The 19,478-nt window shown below is 31.2% G+C and overlaps 4 protein-coding genes and 1 non-coding gene across 5 annotated transcripts; 3 read left to right on the top strand and 2 right to left on the bottom strand.

Annotated features, from left to right (window-relative positions):
* The first annotated feature begins 437 nt into the window (after positions 1 to 437).
* LOC105789971 (hypothetical protein) lies at positions 438 to 1,330 on the top strand. The gene is made up of 2 exons (XM_012617334.2): positions 438 to 574; positions 746 to 1,330. Exon 2 carries the CDS (start codon positions 823 to 825, stop codon positions 1,324 to 1,326), a length of 504 nt encoding a protein of 167 aa, XP_012472788.1. The 5' UTR covers positions 438 to 574; positions 746 to 822; the 3' UTR covers positions 1,327 to 1,330.
* Positions 1,331 to 3,055: 1,725 nt separating this feature from the next.
* Positions 3,056 to 3,127, bottom strand: TRNAH-GUG (transfer RNA histidin (anticodon GUG)). The gene has a single exon. It is a non-coding gene; the product is annotated as a tRNA-His (tRNA).
* Positions 3,128 to 5,675: 2,548 nt separating this feature from the next.
* On the top strand, positions 5,676 to 6,219 carry LOC105789972 (histone H4). Its single transcript, XM_012617335.2, has one exon. The coding sequence runs from the start codon at positions 5,766 to 5,768 to the stop codon at positions 6,075 to 6,077; it is 312 nt and encodes a 103-aa protein (XP_012472789.1). The 5' UTR covers positions 5,676 to 5,765; the 3' UTR covers positions 6,078 to 6,219.
* Positions 6,220 to 8,060: 1,841 nt separating this feature from the next.
* Positions 8,061 to 8,486, bottom strand: LOC105793042 (probable inorganic phosphate transporter 1-4). The gene has a single exon (XM_012621985.1). It carries the CDS (start codon positions 8,484 to 8,486, stop codon positions 8,061 to 8,063), a length of 426 nt encoding a protein of 141 aa, XP_012477439.1.
* A 6,146-nt stretch (positions 8,487 to 14,632) lies between these two features.
* Positions 14,633 to 19,012, top strand: LOC105789970 (hypothetical protein). Its single transcript, XM_052634207.1, has 11 exons — positions 14,633 to 15,159; positions 15,480 to 15,564; positions 15,797 to 15,990; positions 16,452 to 16,534; positions 16,811 to 16,856; positions 17,181 to 17,237; positions 17,355 to 17,409; positions 17,504 to 17,604; positions 17,961 to 18,024; positions 18,111 to 18,244; positions 18,688 to 19,012. Exons 1-11 carry the CDS (start codon positions 15,067 to 15,069, stop codon positions 18,859 to 18,861), a joined length of 1,086 nt encoding a protein of 361 aa, XP_052490167.1. The 5' UTR covers positions 14,633 to 15,066; the 3' UTR covers positions 18,862 to 19,012.
* The last annotated feature ends 466 nt before the right edge of the window (positions 19,013 to 19,478 follow it).

The raw sequence follows: 19,478 nt of genomic DNA, 5'->3' as shown, positions 1-19,478 counted from the left end.
GAGATCGAATTGTTTAAACTGAAAAATTCCAAAAAATTAAACCAAGAAGTTTCCGGGGCGAGAATGAGAATTGAGATTACAAATAAACTCCACTAAAGATGTTCTTTTATGGCGTTTTTTAAAAAATGCCACTAAATGTTCGGGTTTTTGCAGCGTTTTAGAATGAGTGCCGCTAATACTCGATTATTAGCAGCGTTTGTTTATCAAACGCCACAAAAGATGCCACTAAAAGTGTGAAAATTATTAAAGAAATTATTAAGTATAGTATAAAGACTAAATTGAAGATCGTGGTAAACATTAGGTGGATTAGGTGAGTTATTAATCAAAGCTATGAGTCGGAGGCAGTAGTTAGTGGATGATATTGATTTTAGCCATTGAAGTCCACTAACATATTTATGAATCAATAATGGCCATTAGATTTATGATTAGAAAAGGATTTATATTATTGTTATTATGAGAACATAAAAGGAAAGATGAAAGAACAGATTTGGTCATTCTCATCTCTCCCAGACGGCAAAGAAAGGAAGAAAGAACAAAGAAATTTTCTCTCCATGCCGTGAGTTCAATCCGAGAGGTTAGTGTTTCCTCCTTTGAATTTTGATTGAATTATAGAGTTAAGAACAAAACCTATTCAAGTGAATGAAGAAATTGAAAAGAAAATGCTTAGAAAACCTAGAAATACCATAAATGCTCAAATTCTGACATATTTATGGCGGTTTCTGTATCCTTCGTACTGTGATAATAGCTTAATATCAATATAATCTCCCAAAGAACCAAAGTGAAACACCTGCAAGCAAAGAGCGACGCGTGAGCACGGCACGAATGGCGTCGTCTAACGTCGGCTGCTCATTGAAAATCTATGAAGCAAAGGCAAACTATGTATCTCCGGCTGCCGGCGGCGGAGGCGGCAGTGCCGTTATTCAAATGCGTATCAAATTAAGGTATCAACTTTTCGTCAAAGCCTACGACGTTGAGTTTTTGGTAGAAGAAATCATTACCCCGGAATTTGTGACTGCCGTCTCCGTGCCGTTGGACTGTTTCTTGTCTGGTTCCAGCGTGATGATCGTCTCCAAAGTGCTGGCGGACCTCAAGGTAGACGCCAAAGTGATTGAATACTCGAGTCCGAAGATCGCTAAGTTCGTCGTCGATATGGCCAAACGTCGGGGCGCAGCCGTTTCGGATTTTATGACGGTGGTCGAGGTTTCTATCAATAAAACCGATTATATTCGTGAGAAAGAATTTGATAGGATATCAATCACATTGAGTTCAAAAGCTAAATCATCGCTTATGATGCAGAATCCGAAATCAGAGGAGCCGAATACTTGATGAATTTGTCAATTTCTCTTTGGGAAGGGTTTTTTTTTTTTTTTTTAGGATTTTAATTTTCAATGTGATAATATTTAGTTTCTTGGAGTGCATGTAACATCCTAAAATTTTGGTGTTAGAAGTAGTAGTATTTGATTGAAAATAAGTGATCAATTCTCAAGAAAATGAGGAATTTAAGCAAAAAAAAAAAGGTGTATAAGTATAGGGGCCAAAGTGAAATTTGACCATAAAAATCAATGGGAAATTAATTTATTATTCCATGTAAAAATAATATTGAAAATATATTGATAAAATCTAGGTGTAAACTAAATTGTGAGATAATAAAAGTACATGTACTAAAAGTGAATTATACCATAAGTGAAAAAAAAGAAGAAGGCGCTAAATTACGATTATACCATGATTAGATAATATCTAAATGACCAAACTATCTTTATAATTAAAATAAAAAATAAAGGATATTTTTGTTATTTCACTATTAAAGATTATTTAGAAGTTTATATTATAAAAGTGATATTTTGATGAGAGGAATTATAATCATTAGAACCATTGATTTAATACATAGAAAGTAATTAAATATTTAAGAAAGTAAAAGGAAAAGTGAGAAGTTAGTTGAAGAATTAAGGTAAGTGGCTTGAATTATTATATAAAGGATAATTTATTTGTGCTAATTTTACAATTTTGTATATTTTTATATAAAGAGTAATTGATTTGATGATATTTAAATAAATAATGATGGATTAAAGTTCATTTAGCGAAATTAGATTCGTGTTCTAAATATGAAAAACTTGTTCAATCTTAATAGTTGGCATTGCTCGGCCTCCTATTGTATACAAGGTTGTGATCTTTGTCGATTATTTGGACCCGTGCAAACCCCATCTATGATATCAAACTTGTTATAGATTTTACATTTGATTAAGGAAACCGACTTCCCTCTTTTGATGAGATTGGATTGAATCAAGTAAACTTGAAAGTATATCCTGAATATTGAAGACTTTATCCTGGAATTATTGAAGATATTATCAAAGTTGATTATCATGTTGCTTTAATGAGAATATTTATTGTAATTGATCTGGTATGTTAACAAATTTCGATTTCTTGTAGATTGAGAAGACTAGGTGATGTATTGTTTAGAGAGCACTTATTTCTATTCATCGAGGAACATTTCTCTAGAGTCCATTGAGTGTAAAATCAATAGTGATTTAGAACTTAGGTGAAAAAGTAAGATTTTGTAATTACTTGTTCTATGTGGTGTTAAAGTAGTGGATTATCTCTCAGGGTAAGATCCCATTGATGTAAAGAAACCGAATTGCTAAACATATTACTGTATTTTTTATCAATGCCCGAAGCAATTGACTGTATTTTTAGCACTACTCAAATTTCTCTCACAAAAGTCGTTTCAAATCTTTTAATATTTTATACTTAATTTATCAAAATGAAATAAATACGGAAATTTTAATTTTTTAAGAATATTAATAAAATTTATAAATTTATTAAAAATATCGAAATTTAAAATTAATAATAGTATACATATTACAAAATAAATTTGTAAACAGCTATTGGTACTTGCATGGGAAAATGTAACTTTGACTATGCCAATAAAAAAAAATTACTATCACAGTAAATAAATTTGGAGCATATGAGCACTAATTAAAATAAAATTTTATTTTTTAGCAAATCGAGGTAAAATCCTAAATCTCTTATTATTTATTGAAAAATGAATGAACATATATGTGGCTGCTGGGATTCGAGCCCAGGTCTCCACGGCCACAACGTGGAATTCTTACCACTAAACTACAGCCACATGATGGTTCTTTATTGAGCAACAAAAGTATCTAATCTCTTTATAAAGTCCACAACCAAATAAGTCAAGGGAAGGCAGCTTTATTTATTTATTTATTTTTCTGCGTAAAACAAACTGAAATAATCCAAAAGGTTTACATAGATATGAATAAAGATCTCTTTTGCCATTGTGAAAATTATGAAGAGCACTAATGTATCTTATCTCAGTGTTATAAGAGCACTAATGTATCTTAACAAACAATACACTGCTTAATGTAGTATTTGTCGTAAGTTTGTCAGCAATATTTAACTCTTTTTCAACATATAGACATTGGAGTGTAATTAAGTATGCAATTAGACATCTCAATGGGGCAATTTATATGGTGTTATTTTTTTTCAAATGATGCATGGTCTCAATTAGTTAACTATGTTGATACTAGATTTTGACCGAATTCATATATAGGACGATCTTAAATGATATATTTATTTATGTGTGGAGGTACAATTGTATCATGGTATTGGGTAAAACAATCATTAATTATTGTCATTTTCAAATAATGTAAAAAACAATTGCAATGCTCGAGACTAGCTAAGAGAGTGTTTGTCTAAGGCTAATGACCTAAATATCTAGAAGATAAGTAATTACCTCTTCAGAAAAAACACACTGTCTTATATAGAGCAAATGCAATATTTATAGCTCTATTAAAAAGACGATACATAAAAAGAGATAAAATGAAACATATTTCATCAACATTATTATTCACTCGTAATTTTGAGAAGAAATGTGATGTTTAAGTACAATAAATTCCTTCTAGTGATAATTTAACAGATCAAATTACTGATGTGTTGCCAATTACAACATTTGAAAGGCTAGTATATAAAATCGAGATGCACTTATTCAAAAATGTTAAGTGACATTGTCACTAAAGAGGGGTCAAAGCATATTGTAGTAATTTCCTTTGGTCGATGTTTTGTCGGATTGGATTTTTTTGGTAAATATTTTTAACAAGACAAATTGCAATAAGAGATTGTGTATTATTTATCATTTATCAGGTTTTTATATTGTAGGGATAAATATCAAACTCTATATGAACTTTGGTCCAATATGCGTATTGAAACAATTATATTAATCGATATGGAAATAAATACATGTATTAATTTATTTAAATATAGACATTTGAACAAAATTAAAGTTTCATATATGCATATGAACCATAATTCAAATTTTATGAGTATAATTGCACAAAATCCAATACACATCTATCAGATTGCACATTAAACAAAAATTTAAATATAAATTTAATATTTATCCCTTATATAATAGAACAGAGAAGATGATATTTCTTCACAAAAATATATTTTAAATAAATAAATTTACAACTTGGGAAATTGATGCGGGCTAACATTCTTATAATACCTCATGATAAAAATACAGGCAAAAAAATAAAGCATTTCTTTAATTTTATGAGATTGGTTAAAGATATAAGATTTTATATTTAAAATTGTTTTAAAAATTACATTTATTTGAATTTCAATAGGTTAATTCATAAATTAAAAACTTTGTTTCAAATATTTTAAAATTTGTAAAACATTTTATAACTTTTCCACATTGTAATCTTATTTTTTAATGAAACCCGTTATACTCATTTTTTAAAATAAATAAATAAAACTTTTAGTTTTCTAAAAAATTAATTACCGAATAATATAATTTTTTAATTACCTAAATAATATGAACTAAGCATGAGAATACCAAATAATATGATAGTTGAGGATTTGAGTTTATGATTTTATCGTATTAAATTCTGACAGAATAAATGCATCATTGTCATCCCAAATAGTTAGCCGCCCTGTCATTTTTGAATTATCATACATGTTAGTTGGTGTGACCTGAATCTCATCATCTGTTGAAGAAATAAATATAATGGGAGAATAAGAGGATTTGTGGGGGCGAGAGGCCGATGGCCGAGGTACGAACCATGTCGCACAAGTAGAATCCGTATAGAACTATACTTCTTCTATTTGACATTGATTAGAATATGATTTTTCAATCTTTAAATAGATGTAGTTGAAACTTTTCTGATACAATTCGTTTTTCAACATTAGTGAATTTATTTCCCTTTGACCGTGATTTTTTTTCTGAAAGAGTTCTTATGTAAAATTTGTGTTCTTATTTTTCCATATTAATTAATTTTTTTTCTATATTATTCTATATTTTCAATCTAATTACACCTTTATTATTATTTTTAAACTTTATATATTTAAACACGTGCAAACAAAAAACGGAAGCATTCCTTTTTAATTTGCGTCTGCCTCGTGTTTTCCCTCTATCCGCGAAAACGAAATCAAAATAAACTCTAAAACATTTCTAGCCCGCCTAATTTAAATTCCCCAAAACATTCAAAAACGCAATCCACGTCACATTCCATGTAAACAATATCAGCCGTCGATTACAATCCTATCTATGGCTCAGACATAACCCTTCCTTTTACACGCGGATCGAGAGTTACAGCCTTCGATAGAAACTAGAAACTTTAATCGCACATTCACTCCTTTAAATATCCCAGAATTCCAATCGCCAAGCATTCGCAACTGTTTTACCTTTGCTCGTAATTCATTTCATCGCAAATTTGTTTCCGTAGTAATCATCAAATCTTTCGAAGATGTCAGGCAGAGGCAAGGGAGGCAAGGGGCTCGGCAAAGGAGGTGCCAAGAGGCATAGGAAGGTTTTAAGAGACAACATCCAGGGCATTACTAAGCCTGCCATTCGCCGTTTGGCTCGTCGAGGAGGTGTCAAGAGGATCAGTGGCTTGATCTATGAAGAAACCAGGGGAGTATTGAAGATTTTCTTGGAGAATGTGATTCGTGATGCTGTGACTTATACCGAGCACGCCAGGAGGAAGACCGTTACCGCTATGGATGTTGTTTATGCCTTGAAAAGGCAGGGCAGGACTCTCTATGGTTTTGGAGGTTAAGTTTAGGATCATTAATGCCTTTAGATCTTGACTCTAGATCTATATCGTTATGTACTTGTTTGTGTACTCTGAGTGATGTTATAATGATTTGTAACCTTAAGATTGATCGTATAATTTTCATTTGCAAAGCTTTCTTTGGGCATTCCTTTTGTTTCCTGCAAAACTTTGAAGCCATGGTTTGATTTTAGCATGCATTCATACCAGCGAGTGAGCTTGTTGAATGGTTTGTTGTTGGCAGTAGCTTGAATGAAACCATAGCTTGTAAGTTCTCAACTGTGACCACTTGTCTGCCCAGTCAGGCTTTACATTCTCCCATTGCCTCACAATTGAGTTAGTCTTGGGTTGTGACGCATACTGTTTCGCCCAATTATATGACCGTTTGATGATTCTTCTACACTCCATTACACTCTCTGAAAAATAAGAAAATTCATGTTGGCTATTTTGCAAATTAGTTGCAAGCCATTTCTCCAAGTCCCTGGAAAAGAACCAATCTTGCTTCTCTGTTGGAACAAGCTGCGACCAAACCTCTTTCGTTGGAGTATAATCTCCTACAGCATGCAAAATATCCTCCATAGTTGATCGACATATCGAACAATAATCATCATTTGCAATTCCACGCTTTAGTCTCTCCACTTGTGTTAGTAGTCGTTGCTAGATGGCTAACCAAATGGAAGTCCGAATCCTTTGAGGTCCTTTGTACTTCCATGGTAATTTCCAAATGTCAAACCGCGAGTTCCACGAGTTTTCCTTGATCAACTTTTAGGCACTCTTGATAGAGAAAGAATGCGTTGAGACATCCACCCAAGCAACTCTATCTGATCCGGCCGACTGGTGTGGTGGAGGGATACTAATAGTATGATTTAGGATCTCATCCGGCAACCATACACGGAATAGATCTAAATTCCATGTTCATTCCTCTGTTACCATATCTCGAAGGAGATAGTCCACATCAAGGTTATTTTGTGAAGGAATATGGTTCAACAAAGGGCCAACATCGGAGATCCAACTATCCATCCGGCATCTAATACTGTTACCGTTTCCAACTGACTAGATATTCTCACGAGGAAGGGGCCAAATCCTCGAAAGAGATTTCCAAAGATAGGAACAATTGCCTCGACTGATATCAATAGGTACACCTTTTTCTACCTTGTACTTTGACCTGATAACATGAACCCAGGGAGAATTAGTATTTTTTATTGTATGGTAAAATGGATGTGATTATTAGGGTATTTTTTTATTTATTAATAACATTGGCTTTAGATTGATTGGGTTCATTTTAAAAGGAAAATTATGGTAATTTAGTGTTTATATCATTTATATCATTTTAAGCAAATAAGTTGATTGAGTTTTAGCTCAAATGGTATAAATATGATTACCAATGTAGGAAGATAGTGAATTTGAGTGTGCTATTTATCTTCTTATTTATGGATTAGGGAGGATATGGACAAAAGGGTTAGATATAATAAGAATTTCTAATAAAATTGTTAAAAAAAATAAAAATAATTTGGGTAAACTACAAAAATAGTTACTTTTGTTTGCTTCAGGTTACATTTTAGTCACTTATGTTTGAAATGTTACGTTTTAGTCATTTATGTTATTATTTTGCTACGAAGTGATCACTCTTCCGTTAAGTTCCGTTATCTCCCTAACGGTAATCCTACGTGGCAGTCCAACTAGATTTTAAGTGCCAACTTGGATTTCCTAATGGGATGAGAATAAATTTTTAATTAAATAAATTTAATTAATTAAAAATTTTAAACCCTAAATCTTAGTTAAAAAACCGTTCATCTTCCCCCTTTTTTTAGTTTTCTTTTTCTGTTGACTAAGAAAGCTATTATCTTCAGAATTTTTTATTCACCTACAAAAACAAAAGAGGATTCAATGGAGGGTTAAGGTATATCTTCTTCACCGACAAATTTATGTTCTAAGACTTAAAATCAAGTGGTTGTCGACAAATTTATGTAATAAGATGAACTGCAATGACTACAGCATGTGAAAACCAAGCCAAAACCTGAAGAAGCAAAAGGTTGCCATTACACCATCTGGAGACTTTCCGAAAGAAAGTCCAGAGGCAATGGAACAAATCATCATGAGCATCAAGGTGAGTCCATAAACTCGTTTTTGACCTAATTTATCACCAAGCCAACCAAAGAAAAGCTGTCCAGCTAAAGTTCTGCAAAAGGCCACACCATTAACTGCAGTTGCAATATGAGGAGGCAAAGTTCCAGGCTTTTTAGAAAGTGCATCGAAGTGGTAAATACGACCGAGCAATTTTGTGATAAGAGAGATGCTAAAAAGGTCATAAGCGTCAGTGAAGAAACCCATTCCAGCAATAACAATTGGAGTGAAATGGTACCATTGTGTCTTTGCTGCATCCAACGCATTAAGAACTCCAAGCTGGTTTGCCATTTTTCTCTTTTTTTACCTAACTAGATCAAGTAGGAAATTAACAAAACATAGGAATTATGGGTTTTCCTTGAATAAACAATCCCATGTCAAATAAAAATGGAAAAAGCCCCAAGTTGAACAAAAGCTGGTTCAGCCATTAAAACAAACTGTTTTGGCTTTTCATTATAGGATGTTAACTGGAATATCATTTTTTCACATGCTGCAGTTATTACAGTTTATCTTATTACATAAATTTGTCGACAACCACTTGATTTTAAGTCTTAGAACATAAATTTGTCGGTGAAAAAAGACATACCTGGACTCTCCATTGAATCCTCTTTTGTTTTTGTAGGTGAATAAAAAATTCTGATGATAATAGCTTTCTTAGTTAACTGAAAAAGAAAACTAAAATAAGGGGGAAGATGAACGGTTTTTTAACTAAGATTTATGGTTTAAAATTTTTAATTAATTAAATTTATTTAATTAAAAATCTATTCTCATCCCATTAGTAAATCTAAGTTGGCACTTAAAATCTAGTTGGACTGCCACGTAGGATTACCGTTAGGGAGATAACGGAACTTAACGGAAGAGTGATCACTTCGTAACAAAATAATAACATAAGTGACTAAAACGTAACATTTCAAACATAAGTGACTAAAATGTAACCTGAGGCAAATAAAATTGACTATTTTTGTAGTTTACCCAAATAATTTAAAACTTGTTCTAAATTGTTGTTATGATACTTGTTATTATCGACTCAAAATCTTAATGGGACTCGAGTGGGTTCAGGTCGAATGCCATCGAGCTTGCAGACCGAGCTCGCATGATAATAGCATACTGAGCTCACAGATCGAGCTCGTATAATAATAGGTGTTTAGAGATGGGGTACTTATATCCTCCTATGAAGTGACATGTGAGATCGCGAAAGGTACCATATAAACACATGTTAAGTCTAGAGTAGGATATGTATTGATATACATAGAACCTACCTAATATGTCATATATGTGAATAATACCTATATCATATAAATAGGAAAGTCTCATCATGTAAAAGAAACAAAAAAATACTAAACAATTGTATTTTTAAAATTTAATCGTATTTTGATTTCAAAAGTTTCATTCTTAAATTGTAGATTTAAAATGCAACTTCTTCTAACTTTTGTCCCATTGCATAATTTTTTATAGAATTACCAAAATTATTATTTTTAATTTAAAATGTTACATCATTAATTTAATATTAAAATTTTATTTGTGTTTCCTGATGATTATGTGTCCTTCCAAAGTTATGATTAAAAAAGATGATATGTTTGCATTTTTCAATCACATGGCAAAATTATGCATAAGTTTTGTAACTTTGTGCCCAACTTGTATTTGAATAGGATTGCTGTTTGTTGGTTTCTTTTTTTACACGTGGGGTCTACATATTAAGCCATCGTAGAGGGCAAGTAGCCCATAAATCGTGACCGCTATTGAATTTAACTCATTCAATCACATTTCACATTTATCATTCTTTTTTTATATTATTTTAGGTGAATTCCACTAAAACAACTTAGTTTTAAAGGAAAACATTTTACACGGCCTTCAAAAACTTTACAAAATATCACTGAATTATTTTTCATTACGGAAAAGGAAAATGGACGGTGATTGCACAAATTACAAAAAAAAAAAATCTCATGTGAATCAAAGGAGAAGCCCAAAATGGTAAGCTGGTCCCACATTGGATGATCAAAGGGCCCTTGCAGTTTAAATCAATCCGTACCTAATCCATGTCGTTGCTACTTACTTGATGTTTGATGTGTGCACATCTAATTCTGAATTTAAATGAAGGTCGGTAAAACGGGAGTTTTTCAATCCGAGATAAATGTAATTTATGAGCCATTTTTTATTTCGTGGAAAGAAAATTTTAAATAAATTAAAGTGAAAAGTGATAATGTATTGATATTATCAGTAATTATTATGAAACGAATAATAACTTTTTAAAGGTACAATTCATCTGTTCTTTATTTATGAAAGATTGATAAGTTAGATTTTAATATATTTCAAGAGAGTAAAATAATGTTGTGAATTGCTTCGTGAAGATAGCTATTGGATATTTAAATGCGATTTGCACTTTTATAGAGTTTCCAACGAGTGTTTAAGCATCGTTATTGACTGATTTTCAGCAACTCTGAATCAGGATAAACTCCCATTAGAGCTATATTGATGTTTATTTCTACCCAAAAAAAAATTTCTTAGAATTTGATCAGCATACATTACAAAGACATAAACACTACTGAGTTGCAGATTTTTTTTGGGTTAAATTCTTGTATACAAGTTATTTAATTGTTGATTTCGAAGCTAAGAATTTAATTAGAAAACTTAACAATATAAACTATAATGGCTGATTTTCGGCTTGGATTGATTGAGGTCTACTAAAATTTTTAGAAAAAATTGAAATTGAATTATAAAAATTTTAGAGGCGGAAATATAATATTATCATTAGTTTATGATTATATATATTTTAAAAAATAAATATTTTCTTTTTTCATTTTTGAGGGTAAAAAATGCCCAAGTTTTATGAGAGGAGGGCTCCAGCGTACCTCTTTCGTTCATCCTTACAGGTTATGAAAAAGCGATTATTGAAAGAGTAGAAGTGAACACGCTACAAGTGATGGACATTGGGAGTTAAAGAAATTAGAAGGTGGTGTTGTATATAAGGGAAACTGAGAGAGAAATGTTATAAGTATTACAAGAAAGTCGCGTTTAAGTTTGTTGGGGATCGACTTGTATATGTAATGAGAAAATAAAATTAAAAGTAGAGAAGAACGAACATATAAATTTACGTGAAAAATTTTCTTCGAAGAAGATGACAGAAAACCATGGACAGAGGAGACTTCACTAAATGAGCAAAAATCGAAAGAGTATTAGATGAAGATAATCTCAAGAAATAAACCCTAAATCCCGAAAGAACAAAGTACTCTAGCTAAAACTCAAAATTCTGCAAAACTCACAAAATTCTCTCAATCTCAAAGATGATGAAGATGATTATTCTAGGTTACAGCAGCCTCAGGGTAAATTCATAGATTAAACATGACTAAAATAACCTAGACTAATCAGAGTTTGACTGGGAAATAATAGCAAAGTTTAACTAGGAGAAGAAAACCCGTTTGAATTGGGGAACATATCACCACGTCGTAACGTCCCATGTTTCTCGTCGGGATGTTGTTCTTCGCATCATCGGGATATGGCCAATCTTCTTATCGAAATGTCGTGGTCGTCTTGTTGCGACGTCGACTCTTCCTCATCACGACACTGGCTTGAAAATATGAGGCACACTCCACAAAGTAATATCATTTTTATTGATAAAAAATTACTCGCATGTTGAGAAGTAAACATACTATTTGTTTGATCAAAAAGAAAATATTTGTTTTCTAGAAAAAAAGTTAAGAAATGATTTTTTTTTTCAGTAATATTAGCATTCTGTGCATTTAAGTTAAGCTTTTAAAAATGGTGTTTGAATGAAACAATGGTTAAAATTCTTATAAAATACATGCTTAATATAAATTCAAAGCATACTATCCCGTTCCTAATATTGTCTATATAAAAAAAAACGATACTTTATAGTCTCTTTCCATAATTAAGGGTGAGTTTGGATGGGCGGTGCGTTTACCTGCGGTTAGTGTAAAAACAACGGTGGCGGTGAGATTAAATACTGTAGTGATACTGTAGCGTGAGATAAAAAGTAAACTAAACGCACCGCACCGCACCCAATCGCCCATCCAAACTCACCCTAAGTCATGATAAATAAAAATTAAGTGTCTCATTTGAGTTAAAATCAATGTATGAAATTAATTGAACCCCTTTTTTGTTTTTATCTTCTTAAACCTTTATTAAACATTTTTCGATAAACTTTAATCTTTTATTTTAATCATTTTAAAAGATTATCACCAAGACTTCGGGTGAGTTTGGATGGGCGATTGGGTGCGGCGCGGTGCGTTTAGTTTACTTTTTATCTCACGCTACAGTATCACTACAGTATTTAATCTCACCGCCACCGTTGTTTTTACACTAACCGCAGTTAAACGCACCGCCCATCTAAACTCACCCTTCAATTAGTGAACATTTGGGCTAATAATTTTTTCTATCTTCTCCGCCATTCCCATGCATATCAATTTATAGCGTTGAGTTCCGCAATAGCGTGCAATTAATTGAAAAATATTAAGGTAAAGATGATATGCAATGTCACATTCGCGTTTTGGCAACGTAGTCAATGATATTATTTGATCCAAAGAGTAAATCCAAGAGTTGGGCAAACCAAAATTTTAACATAATTTTTTTTTTAAATTGTTAATGTATTATTATGAGTTAATTAAGTATGAATTTAATTTTAAAATTATCAAAACATCCCTAATAAAATTATAATTACTTTAGTTATTAATAGACCTGTTTATGGGTTGAGTTATCCGTTCAAAATTTAGACAAAAATATTAGGCTAAAAAAATAGGTTTAGGTAAAAAATTTAGACCCGTTTAAAATATAGGTCAGGCTTGAGCTTGAGCATTCAATGTTCGAGTCCGGCTCGATCCAACTCGTTATAAATATTATGTAATTTAGAACACATTAAAAAAAATCTATACTAAATATATAATACTACTCTAATATAAATATTAAAATAATATTAAAATGACTATATAAAAATTTTCAATAAATAAAAATATAAACTTTTATTAAATATTAAAATAATATAATATAAATATTTTTAAAAAAATTAAAATATAATATGAATAGACCTAAAATGGGTTTGGGTTAGTCTTTTGCAAATATAGACGAATTTGGATAAAATTTTAAACCCATATTTCGGGTCGAGTTGGGTTTGGACAAACATAAAGTATGTTAATATCATGTTTAAACCTAACCCGATCTATGAACACTTCTAGCTATGAACCAAGTTAATTAAAAAAATTATCAAAACACCCCAATAAAATATAGAAATAAAAAGAAAAAAAATGTTATTTTTTTCGAAAAATTAACATCTGCAATTTAAAGAACAAATCATATTCTGAAAAGTCACCCGGTAATAAACAAGTACAATTGAAAATCATTACTCACTTAGAAACTACTTCTTAAAAATTTAATTTATTTTACCAAAAAATTAGAATATAATTATTTTCAAGAAAAATAAAGAATATTGAACATGGGAAATATGATAAAAGTCTAAAGCCTAAACACTTCTGCTTGAATTAACTGAAGTCTAAACACTCAATTTAATGAGAGTGGTTATCTTTTGAAAGATTTTAATTTACCCCCCACCAACCCAACCCAATGAGCCTTGATTCAACGCCAAGTTTAAAGTCATCAAGAAATGGCGCTATTCTTCGTTCAATCCCCCGGGTTGACTGTTATTTAACTCAACTACCCCATAATAAATAAATTGTTCGTAAAAGTATTATGAAAGTCCTTATATTAAGATTCAGATTGTATTTTATCTCTTCTACTAAAAATGAGTAAATTAATCCCTGTATGTTAAATCAAAAGGTAAATTGGTCCTTTTTGTTAAAAAAGTTATCCATTTGTACTCTTAAAAACCAACGTGACTAATAAAACAACCAAACAGTGACATGTAGTATGCCATATGTACCTCGTTGCTGATGTACATGAAATAGCTTTTAATAGTAGAAATTGAATGAAGTTTTTAATACAAGGACAAATTCACTTTTTGATCTAACGTATAGAGACTAATTTATTTATTTATTAATAGAGAAGACAAACTGTAATCTGACTATTAGTGCAAGAGCCTCCATGATACTTTTACCACTAACTCTCTCATAAAAAATTGAAAAAGTGAAAAGTTACATAAAAGTAATAAAATTGAGTAATTATTTATGTGTATAATTTTAAAGGGTTAATTTTAGAATACATGAATTTAGCTTTAATATTCAATTTGATACTTAGATTAAGTATTTAATTGAGACAAAGAAAAGCTTAATTATCAAATTGAACAGTTGAAATTAAATTTAAATACTTAATTGAAAAAGAATCAAAATTTGGAATCAAATTCAATAATAAAAAATAAATTAGAAAAATTCAAAGATGAGAATTACACGTGGTCCAGTAATTTAAATAATTAATAGCTGTAGTTTTACAATCTTCATTGGGATGGTGACTATATAATAATTTCACGATTCTGTTTATCTCAGTCTCACCTCCAAGAAAAAACCAAAAAAACGCAGCGCATCCTAACACCAAAATCCTTCTCATCACTGTCCTTTTTTGCTTCTTCTCAACTCAGCTCAACTCGCCACCACGCTCTCTTTGCCTCTCCCCCACGCCAAATCCACTTTCGCTTGCAGTTCCCTTCGTTATTAAACAATTACTGTATATATTTATTTATCTAAATCCACTGCTTTTTGTACTCTCTGTTTGTCGGTATAGAGTTGAAACGGCTACTGCAATTCATTTAACGAAGAGAAGCTTTTGTTTCGTTGAGAAATAATCCAAACGCTTTTTCTCTGAGTTCGTTCGTTTCTTTTTTGTTTGGATCAAACTCGAAATTCAAAATTCTTCGCTCTCAAATTCATAGATCTTTTCTTTTCTTTTTCACTTTTAAGATCTTAACGTAGAAATGCAGCGTCAACAAGAAGAAGCTTCTCCTAGGCGTCGAAGTTCCGCTTATCTCAACGCGCTCTCACTAGAAATCGAGAAAAGACTTCAGCGGGTGAGTTTTTTTTTCTTCTCACCTCTTCTTTTTGTTTTCCTGTTTGTTTCTCGGGATAATGTAAGGAAGGACGAAATGATTTTTATCCTTTTTAGATTTTCTTTTTCAAATGAATCTTATATTATTTTCCTTTTTCTTTTCTAAAACCGGGAAATGTATACGTGTGCGTTTAACTTTTTTTAGTAATCATGTAATGTTGACTAGCGCCAGAAAAGTAGTTATGAAATGTAATATAAGTAATTTTCTCTTCTTTTTTTTAAATAAAAATTTTCTACTGCTTAGAGCCTTTTGATCGAAATATATATTCAATTTTTTTACAGGCATTAGCCTCTTCCTCTCAGAGACGCAACTCATTACAAGAATTATTTGCGGATCTAGCTTTGGAAATCGATGATCGAGCCAAAGGTTAGCTTAGATGCGGTCAACTTCCTCTCTTTTTCTCTCTCGGTTTTTTATTTTGTTAGTTTTATTTTTTCTTACTAAAATTTACATCAAATTAAACTTAAACTAGTTAGTGTTCAAATTCTTGTGCCTTTTAATTGATTAAGGGATGAATATATATATGAATACTATTTACTCGGGCTTGAGGATTTGATGGATTTCTCTTATTGGTTTTTGTATTGAAATTGAAAAACAGATATAATTCTAAGTAGAGAAGATCTAATATCGTCTGCGGAGTACAGTGTTAATGGTCGGTTATGCTTTTATGATGTCCTTGCTAATTACTATGTTCGAGTGCCCCTTCGTGGAAAACCTATCCTTGATTTGATTGTGCAAGTATGGAGCCAATCATTTGCATCTCACACTTTCGCCCTTTTATTCCATAAATGGGTAAGGAAGACTCATGATTACTTCATAGTTCTTTTGCTGTTTCAAATGAATCGTTTGTGAATACATTTGTGTGGGTGTTCGAAATGGTTGGTGGCTTTGCCATGTGCTAATTTGGAGTGAAAACTGTTCTGACTAATTGGAAACAGCTTTTGGTTTTGAAAACAATCTACATTACATTATACAATACATTGTTCTTATTGTTTTGTTGGCTTTATTCCCTGTTTAAGCACATTTTTGGGTTAGTAGTGATATAGCAGTGCAGATATTCGTGAGTTCTCTGGATGAAAATGGCCATAAAAAGACCGGTCATGGCATTTTATTATATTTTCATATCAAACAGTGCTCGGTAGTTATAATAATTGCTTCGACTATATGTTCTAATTCAGATATCTTTGCATTCGGGATTCACCAATATTGTTTTAATCAGTGGATGATTTGCAATTTTTTTTTTCCTTCTGCAGTTGTTTGAAGTTGAACTGGATCATGCAGATGTACTACTTCGTTATTCCTCTGCACTTGTTCAGGGTGCAACAAATGTTCTCTGGTAGGAATACAAATTCCAATTCGTTGTACTTTCACAAAGTATTCTCGTCTGCCGCATATTCTAACATGGATATAGGGATATAATTCTTCAAAGATCTTCCAAAAACTTTTAAAAAACTGAATATACTTGTATATGACTTTCGCACCCTAGTCCAAGAAACATAGCTAGATTTTGAAGTTGACATTATTAATATACGGTCATCCTTAATGAAAGTAGTAGCATAACTCTTGGCCTGATAATGTTATCTGTTCAGTTAATTTTTGTGATTGTATGCAGGATTGATATCCAATCAAATGCCAGGTGTTTCCAGTCTCTCTTTAAGGTAAACTAAAAGGACACATATTGGGGCTTTCTTTTATGGGTTAAATCAATTTTTGGGCCTGAACTTGGAAATTACTTTCACATTGGGGCTTAAACTTATTGTTTCCATATTAAGGCCTGAACCTTTTTTTCTTGTTTCAAGTTAATCCCTAATATTTCATTGAAAACTCTAAAGTTCAACCCTAATGTGAGAAGAATTGCCTAGTTCAAGCTCCAATATAGAAACAATTACCAAGTTCAGGCGCCAACTAGTAATTTAACCTTTCTTTTATTAGTCTTTTTGAGAGAAACTATTTGTTGAACTTTTATCCTCCTATGGACTCAGTACCTTCTCGATGAAGTTGCATTGGAGCCTACACGGTTAAATAAAATTCCAGTACAGGTCAGTTATTTTTACTTTTATGTCAAGTTTTGCATGCTGACATATAACTGCCATGTTTTACCCTCAAGACCTTTAATGTTTTGTTACTATTTACCATCAATAATTTGTACCTTTCAGGCCCAAAGGGATCTTTACCTTTTACTTTCGAGGTTCATATTCTTTTATAACGCAGGTTGGGTTGCTTTTTCTTCCCTTTGAAACCTTGATTTTGAGCAATAATGTACATAAATGGAATGTCCATTAATGATGTTGCACTCTATGTGCAGTTGAAAAACTTGAAAGCTTCTTGAAGCTATGCCCCACATTTCCAAATGCTATATTGGTTGGGGGACCAGCAGATATATTTGTGACTGAAGTAGCTGACCAGGTGAACTCCATTTTCATATTAAATAGGGTTGAATCTCAAAATTACACCTAAACTTTAATGTAGTATATTTATATAAATAGAACTTTGATTGTGGTTCAAATATATACATGGAACTTTAAGTTTGATTCAATCGCACATATTTAAATAAATACATAAGTTTATTTTTATATTGAATAAATATATTTATTTTTTCATGCAACATTGCGTTAGTATAGAATCGTATAAAATCAGAGTCTATAACATTACACGTTAAACCAAAGTTCATATGTAATTTTAAGATTTTTCCGTATTAAATACTATACATTTTAATGATCTTGTTCTATGGCTAACATTATTGAAAAATTTGTATTAGCCAGCTTCAAAAATTAAAAGTGGAGCCAGTCCTGCTGCATTATCTTGTTCAGATTAAAGTTCTTGGGGGTATTATTACTACCAACTTGTTCTAGGTTTTTGGGATGGGTATTCAACTGCTTGATTATGAGCTTAGTGTCATTTTCTTTTGGCAGGAATGCAACTGAGAATTCCAACAAGTACGAGGTTGAAGACTTGTTTGTATAACTTTACCTCACCCGGTGGCCCAATGTATCCTACAAGGGCTGTGCGTCATGCAGCTTGGGATGCCTTGGATTTGCTGTATCCTGTGAGTATACCCTTTTTTAAAAGCAAATAACCAACTAAGAAAGTGGTTGACTTGAATCCAGCGTAACACTGACTATTTTGTTTAAAATATTGACGATATTTTTAAAGAAAAACGCTTCTCTTAATAAAAAAATTAGAAAACAAAATCAATATTTTAGTTGAAATCCATGATCCTTAAATTTTTTTTAAAAAATTCTCATTTAACCTTCTAAATTTTTTCAAAGTTCTAAGTAGACTTGAACAATATTTTTTTTTTAAATTTTTTTAGTCTGAACCAAATTAGAGTAGAGTGGAAAGAGTAAAACTATTGACTTCTATTCTTTTGTAAGTCTGATCGGATATAAAAATCCGTTCAAATTTATATAAAAACATTCTTTTATTTAAATGAGTGGTAATCCCAGCTGATTGGATGGACATGAATTGATACACGATTGAAATGTGCAGGTTGGACGTTACCCTCGACATCTTATAAGCATGTTCTTTAGATTATTATATCCCTGGTATTGGCCATCTTCATGTTGGAACTTCATATTGTGTTACATCAAGGCCCTGTTTTATTGCTTGTCGAGGTTGATCTTCTCTAGTTGGGGTAAGCTTAGAGCGCCTAAAAGAGCCTAACCAAAATACGAGGATTGGAGCTAATTTTTAAATCCATTACTTTTTAATCTACTAATTCATTATTGTGTAATAGAATCAATATATGAATTATGCTGTACTGTATAATAATGGATAAAAAAGTAAATGAGAAAAGCTTAACCTACTTTTTATATTTCTATTGAAATATTATTGATAAAAATAATGTGTTATAGCTCACTATTAGTAGATTTGAATATGAAATATATATTTAAAATATTATGAAAATATTTAAAATATAAAACAATTTATTATAACACACACTAATAATATTTTGTTATATTAAATATACATTTTAAATACTTTTTAAGCAATTAACATTGTTTATTTCTTATATTTAATTCTGAATGTATAAATTACATTTTAAATATTAATATAATATAACCATCACAAATTCAAATGTATAATGTTATATATTTGAAATATATCAATAAAAATATAAATGTAAAACCCAATATAAATATTACATAAAATGCATTCAAAAAAAATTATTTTATTTTTTCAGATGCAAAAGCTAAAAATTATAGCTTTCGTGTTTACGTTCAAAAGCACTTTGTAATGACAAAACTGTATGTTTAGTGTTTGCTTATGCTTAAGACTCG

Source organism: Gossypium raimondii, chromosome 8, assembly GCF_025698545.1.
Source record: "Gossypium raimondii isolate GPD5lz chromosome 8, ASM2569854v1, whole genome shotgun sequence".
Classification (NCBI taxonomy): domain Eukaryota; kingdom Viridiplantae; phylum Streptophyta; class Magnoliopsida; order Malvales; family Malvaceae; genus Gossypium; species Gossypium raimondii.
This window is presented reverse-complemented; position numbering and strand designations above follow the sequence as displayed.